The sequence below is a fragment of the Microcebus murinus genome, unplaced genomic scaffold (assembly GCF_040939455.1).
Source record: "Microcebus murinus isolate Inina unplaced genomic scaffold, M.murinus_Inina_mat1.0 scaf010_hap2_Mmur4.0, whole genome shotgun sequence".
NCBI classification, from domain to species: Eukaryota; Metazoa; Chordata; class Mammalia; order Primates; family Cheirogaleidae; genus Microcebus; species Microcebus murinus.
The window spans coordinates 353,548-359,547 of record NW_027438956.1 but is presented as its reverse complement, the minus strand read 5'-3'; the positions used below and the strand labels follow the sequence as shown (position 1 = coordinate 359,547).

The 6,000-nt window shown below is 59.7% G+C and overlaps 1 protein-coding gene across 5 annotated transcripts in view; it reads left to right on the top strand.

Annotated features, from left to right (window-relative positions):
* The first annotated feature begins 1,953 nt into the window (after positions 1-1,953).
* CSNK1D (casein kinase 1 delta) overlaps positions 1,954-6,000 on the top strand; it is a 32,480-nt gene continuing 28,433 nt past the window's right edge. For all 5 annotated transcript variants that reach the window (XR_012916756.1, XM_012777262.3, XM_012777264.3 and 2 more), the window contains exon 1: positions 1,954-2,348. Coding sequence is in view for 4 of the 5 variants with exons in the window: in XM_012777262.3 (XP_012632716.1) it covers positions 2,273-2,348 (76 nt within the window). In the remaining variant the exon portion in view is untranslated. The remainder of the gene's footprint in view (positions 2,349-6,000) is intronic.

The window sequence follows — 6,000 nt, the reverse complement described above, 5'->3', positions numbered from 1 at the left end:
GAGCGTGAGGCTTCAGGGAGCTGTGATGACACCACTGCTCTCCAGCCCAGGTGACACAGAATTTGTCTCAAAAAGCAAAACGAAAAGAAAAAAAGAAAACATCTTTCGCAGGCTCTGAAGATTAGGAAGTAAGTAAGCAGTAAGTAAATAAACAATGCACAGAGCCCAGCCCAGAATACACCTGGGGAGTCCTGGGCATGAGTGAGTTTTGAGGGAGGAGAAGGCCAGGCCGGCACCTTGCCAGGAAGGGTGGGCCTGGGAGTGGGCCTAGCAGCCCGGGCTCTGCAGGCAGGGTGTGCACCCCACTGTTCTGTTTGCGGCTGGCCTGGCCTTAGGCCCCACCGGGAGTTGGGCACCACCCAGCGCCAGCCGTTTGCAGAGCCAGCGTTTATCAAGTGCCTGCTGTGTGCCGGCACAGGCGTGGGCATCACTGGGAGTCCCATAGCTGGGTGGCTGACAAGCCTTTGCCAACAACAGGAACACACACCCTGCGTGGCCTTGTGCTGGGGTTGTTGATGTATGGGGCCCTGGTGTTCCGTCCCTTCTCAAGGTCATGGGTGGCTGGCAGAGCAGAGTCAGAGGGCAGCATCTGAGCACAGAGAGGACCCCTCATTGCAGAGGCCAGAGTGGGGAGCAGCTGTCCTGATCACAGCAGGCTCTATAAGCCTGCACGGATAGGAAACTGAGGCACACAGGCATCCCACCTGCAGTGAGGTGCTGGGATAACAGGTCCCTGTGAGTGGCCCTTAGCATGGCTCCTGCCTGGGCCTCCAGGGCGCTGCCTCATGACAGCCATTGTGGCCACCGAGTGACACAAGAACTTTGGTCCTTGTGCCTGCTGATCATCTGGACCAATTATAAGAGTAAACAGGCAGAACCCAGGCCCTGGGAGCGCCCCACCCGCTGCAACTTCCTTTCCAAGAGAGGGCACTGAGGCCTGAGAGGGGTCACTGGCCTGAGGCTGGGGCTGCTTGGGGAGAGGCCAGTCGGCCATCCGGGCAGTGGGCAGCAGGGCCCTTCTGCTTCCAGCTCACACATGTGGTTCTCTCCAGCAGGAAAGCTGGGCTTTGCTCATCAACAGAAAGGCCAGGAGCAATTGTGCCAACAAGGTTATTTTTACTAGTTTGGCAAAATCCCCCTGTGACCCCAGTTAAGACTGAGCGAGCGGGTGGTTCCCAAATGCCCACCGCTCAGCCAGCGATGGCGGCTGCTTGTGGCACCCCCCGGCCCCAGGTACTGCAGTGTGAGCTCGGGAACCGACGCCTGGCCCCCTGGCCCGGCCTCCAGCTATCTGGGGGCAGCGGCTGCACCACTGAGGCTGGGAGGCGGGCGGGAAGGCGCGGGAGTGGAGAGGCCGGGCCGGTGCCTCGCCAGGCTGCGCAGCTGCTCGCCCCTCCTGCAGCGCCAGGCAGAGACCCCGCCGGCTCGCGCCTCCGCACCGGCGGAGCGCCCTGCAGGCGAGGCCCCGAAACGCCGTCCGGCTGCTCCGTCCTCCGTTTCGGCGGGCGGGCCGCGCCCCGGGAGGCGCCGGCGCGGGACGGGGCGCCCCGCGGGTGCATCTCCGAGGGCTCCTCCCCGCGCGGGGACGGAGGCCAGACCGCGGAGGCCACCAGCCTCCAGCTTCTCCGCAGGGACGGACGTTCGGCTCCAACGGACTCCACACCGACGCGGCCCCGGTCTCCGGGCTGGGCCTGCCCTCTGCGGGCTCCGCGGCTCCCACGGCGGCTCCCGCCGGCCGCCAGGCCCCAGGGCCGGGAGAGAGGCTGGCGGGCAGCGGAGGCCGCAGGCGCAGACGTCCCGGGACGCCCCGAGCCCGGAACCGGCGGCTCCCGCGAGGGTACCCGCGCCCGGGGCCCGCGGACGTCGGTACCCGACCTGGAGGGCCCCGCCCGCCGGCCCCGCCCCGCCTCCAGCGCCGGCCCCGCCCCTCCGGGTTGCTAGGGGAAGTGACGTCACAGCGCCATGGCGGCGGCTCCTTCAGGCAGCTGAAGGGGGATTTAGGCCCGGAAGATCCGAGTCCATCCGCGGCGGGGAGAGGGCGACCGGGGCCGGCAGGGCCCGGAGCAGGGGCGGCGGCGCTCGGACTGTCCCATCCGCCCCGTATTGAGGCGCTGGGAGCGGCGGGGTGGCCGGAAAGCGATGGTGAAATTGGGGCCGTGAGGGGGGCGGAGCCGGCAGCCGGACCCGCAGTAGCGGCAGCAGCGGCGCCGCCTCCCGGAGCTCAGACCCAGGAAGCGGCCGGGAGGGCAGGAGCGAGCCGGGCCGCGCCGCCATGGAGCTGAGGGTCGGGAACAGGTACCGGCTGGGCCGGAAGATCGGCAGCGGCTCCTTCGGAGACATCTATCTCGGTGAGGCCCCTCGGCCGCCCGCGCCCTCCCCGCCCCGGCCCGCCGGCCGCCCTCCCGGCCCCGCCCGGCCGTTCGAGGACCCCGGCCCCGGCCGCCGAGCCGAGCGCGAGCGCCCGTGGAAGGAAGTGGCGGCCCCCTCGGGGTCTGCGCGCCGGAGGCCGGCGCTGGGCGGGGGCGGGCTCGGGGCGCCCGCAGGCTCCGCCGCCGCGGGTTGTGGCCACAAGCCAACGGCCACTCGGCCAGCGCGGCCAGGGGGCTGCGGGCCCGGGGAGGGGCAGCGCCGGGTCGGGGACAGGGTCGGGGAGGGACAGGGCCGGGGGGCAGGGTCTGAGGCGGGCGGGGGAGAGCGGGGCCTGGGGCGGCCCGGAGGGGCAGGGCCTGGGGGAGGGGAGAGGCCGGGGCGGGGGCCAGCGGGGCCCAGTGAGGGCCGGAGGGGGGTAGGGCCCGGGCGGCGGGGCGGGAGGCGGCTTCCTCCCCACGCCTAAGGTCACCGGCACAAACAAAGGCCAGCCTCTTTCCTCCGCGGCCCGGTCTGGTGCTGGCGGTGGCCCCCCCCTCGCAGGCTGTCCTGCGTCTTGCACACGTGGGGGAAGATGTCAAAACAACCCCATTGCGAGGTGGAGGTGGGGAGTGTCCCAGTCAGAAATGGGGAAATGCTGGGGCCACGTTCTGAGTGCTCCTTTAGGTTTCTGCTGCTGCCCTTGGCGACAGTGGCATTTCTGGCTAACTACCCTGTTCACTAACCCGGGTCATCAGGCCCTGCGACCTGAGTCCTGAAGAAAAATCGAAAACGTCCTCTTTGATCCAGGACACGGATGGCTCCGGATCTGTTCAGAGCCCTTCTGCCTTGCAGGGGCCACTGAGTACATGTGGAGCATCCAAGTTGTCTAGCTGGTACCTGGACGTACCCAAGGGCTAAATCTAGGTGAATGTAGATTTGCAAAGTCAGGTAGTGTTATGATGTTGATGTGGGCAAAATTAACGGCAAATGAAGTAGAGAAGTTCTACTCTTGAGCTGTCCTTTTGACTATTAAGATTTTAAGGTAGACTTGAGAAAGCATTTGAGGTTAGAATGTTCTGAGTTGTGTCAGACTTACAGCGAAAGAACATGCACATGCACACACACTGTCACAAAGTTTGATTTAAATGTTCAAGCTGGGAATTTTAAAACAACTTAATTTTCCACATCTCAGTGGAATTGTGGTGTTCATAAGGTTTCCAGACACCTTGAACTTGAGAAGTTGTAGCCTGCAGGGTGGCGTACCTTGGCGCAAATGTGTCCTGTTGTGAGCAGCCCTAGCTTCAGTGTGTGTGTGGCTGGTGTGCCAGGGTGGGGGTCAGGAATCACACTCTTCGTCTGTCAGATCATCCCCAGTGTGAATGTGCCCCACACACCCTTCCTCTTCTCACCTGAGGGAGGGCTTGGCCTGTGGGCTGGCAGTGTTAGGGTGAATCTAGGATGAATCATAGGTACTTCTGGTGCCTGGTTAACCTTCAGGGTGACCCCATCACATGCCATGTTGTTGCCTTTGAACCTGTACTTCTGCCTTAATGGCCTGCTGAGTAAAATGCGCTTTAGAGACATTTGGGTTTCTCTGTTTAAACGTTTGTATCCGGGTAATCAGCAGATGTGTTGTTCTAGGAGTCAAAGTGTTGGGTAAATGGAAGTTGTTTGGTTAATATTTATAGAATGATAGATTTTGGCAAAAGTTTTAACCCCAAGATCTAGGAGCTAAACTGAAAAGTCAAATCCATTACCCACCCTTACGCAGGCATCAAAAGGTAGATAGTTTGAAACTTTTTACTCTCTGTGAGACCCTGCCAGATAGCTTTGTGCTTTCAGAAGATAGATTCAGACATCCACATTGTGTCGTTGTCACCTAGTTCACAAGATGGAAGATGGGGTGCAGCCTTCTTGCTCACTGGCATCCTGTGGGCTTTCCCATGCTGGGCACAGAGTAGGCACTTGGAACGATTGGGGATGGAGCTGTTCTCAGGTGGACGGACGGGCTGTGGATGTGCTGCCTGGAGCTGGAGTGCCCAGACGGCCCGTCCACTGGGGCAAGTTTCTAGTTATTTGCGTGGGATTGGGCACTGCTGAGTTTTTCCCGTCAGTGTTGGTTCCTGGCCCACACTGCAGTCCTTTGACGCTGCCCCACTGGTGAAGTGAAATTTGAGTGCTCCAGTAAGACAGGCTCGGAAGGTGGGTCTGAGGAGCGTCACAGTTAGAGGCAAGGGTGGCTGACCTGCAGACTACCTACCGTGCAGCAATCATCCCTGCCATAGTTTCTTCCATTTGGGCAACTGGTTGGAAGTTGAGGGATTGAATCCTCATCTTGACACCTGTATGTCATGTATGTTCTCATTTGAGTGTAATAAAAACCATCCCTGTTGTCATCACTGGCATTACTCTCCTGTAGTCCAGGTAGGGTTCACCTTATTTGGAGACTAGCATTTGGGGTTTTGGATTTCCACCTGGGACTTTCTGTGCTTTCAGATGTTTGAAACTGGGAATGGAGAAAGGCTGGTGTTCAGTTTGCTAGCCTTGGTGGCCTGAGAAGGCAGTGGGCCTGCCTTCCCTGGCAGCTTTCCGTGCTGTGCCCAGCCACGTTCTCATTCACATCCTTCCCACAGTTGCCCCTTCAGTCATACTGAAGAATGTTGGGACTGTCTCTCAAATTCCCAGGCTTCAGAAAGTATCTGTATCAGACTTGGGCAACTGGGGGACCCAAAAAGTCCACTCTCAGTCCTTGGTCTGAGCTTCCGGATCTGGAAGGTGCTCAGGAGGGCAGGCAGGCAGGTGGCCCTGCTCACACTGCCTGTTGAGGGTCGTGCTGCGGGCAGGATAAGGGCAGTGTTGCCGGTCTGGAGAGGCCATCGCTCTGGAGGCTGTATGTTTTCTGAGGTCATGGAAGCCAGAAGTCGTTTTACTTTTGCTGGCAGTGTACCACTTTAAACTTGATAACATTTGAAAACAGCCAGTCTGCTTATTGTGGATCATGTGTTGCCACCCCAGAGCGATGAGGGTGTCTGAGAGAAGGAGGGCTGTAGAGCGGGGTGACAAGCTGGAGTGGCCTCTGTTCCCATCCATTTGTCTCCTAGAGGCAAGGGTATGGGGGTCTGATTGGTAGAATGGAGGTTTTCTTGCAGCTGTGCTGCACCCCACCAGCTTGTGAGGACCTCCACGTGCCTGCCTGCTGCCTGAGTGGACTGTGCAGTCTGACTCCATAATGTGCACAAGTATCTTTGGGGAGCTAAACTTCAGTAACTGCTTCATTGCTGACTTTCAACTTTTTTTTCCCTTACTGATTTAGATTTCTTGGGAGACAACCCTGCAGGGTGTCTGGCACACAGTAGGGCCCCAAAATGCCAGCTGGCTGAGAGAAAACAGTCCCCTATTCTTGCTGCAGCTTCCAGAGTCATCTCCCTGCAGTGTTCAGGGCTGTGGCTTCTGTTTACCTTGGAATCCGTGTTTGACTCAAGGGTTTGTGATGAGAAGTCATGATACTGCTCCATGCTGCCTTGCTAAATGTTGTCCTGGGAGATGACCTTTGCCCTGCTGTTCAAGGTGTCTTCCTATTTTTCTGTTGATAAGACAGTCCTCAGTAGGAATGACCCTCCTGTCCCAGGACAGGGTCACACTCTGGATTAG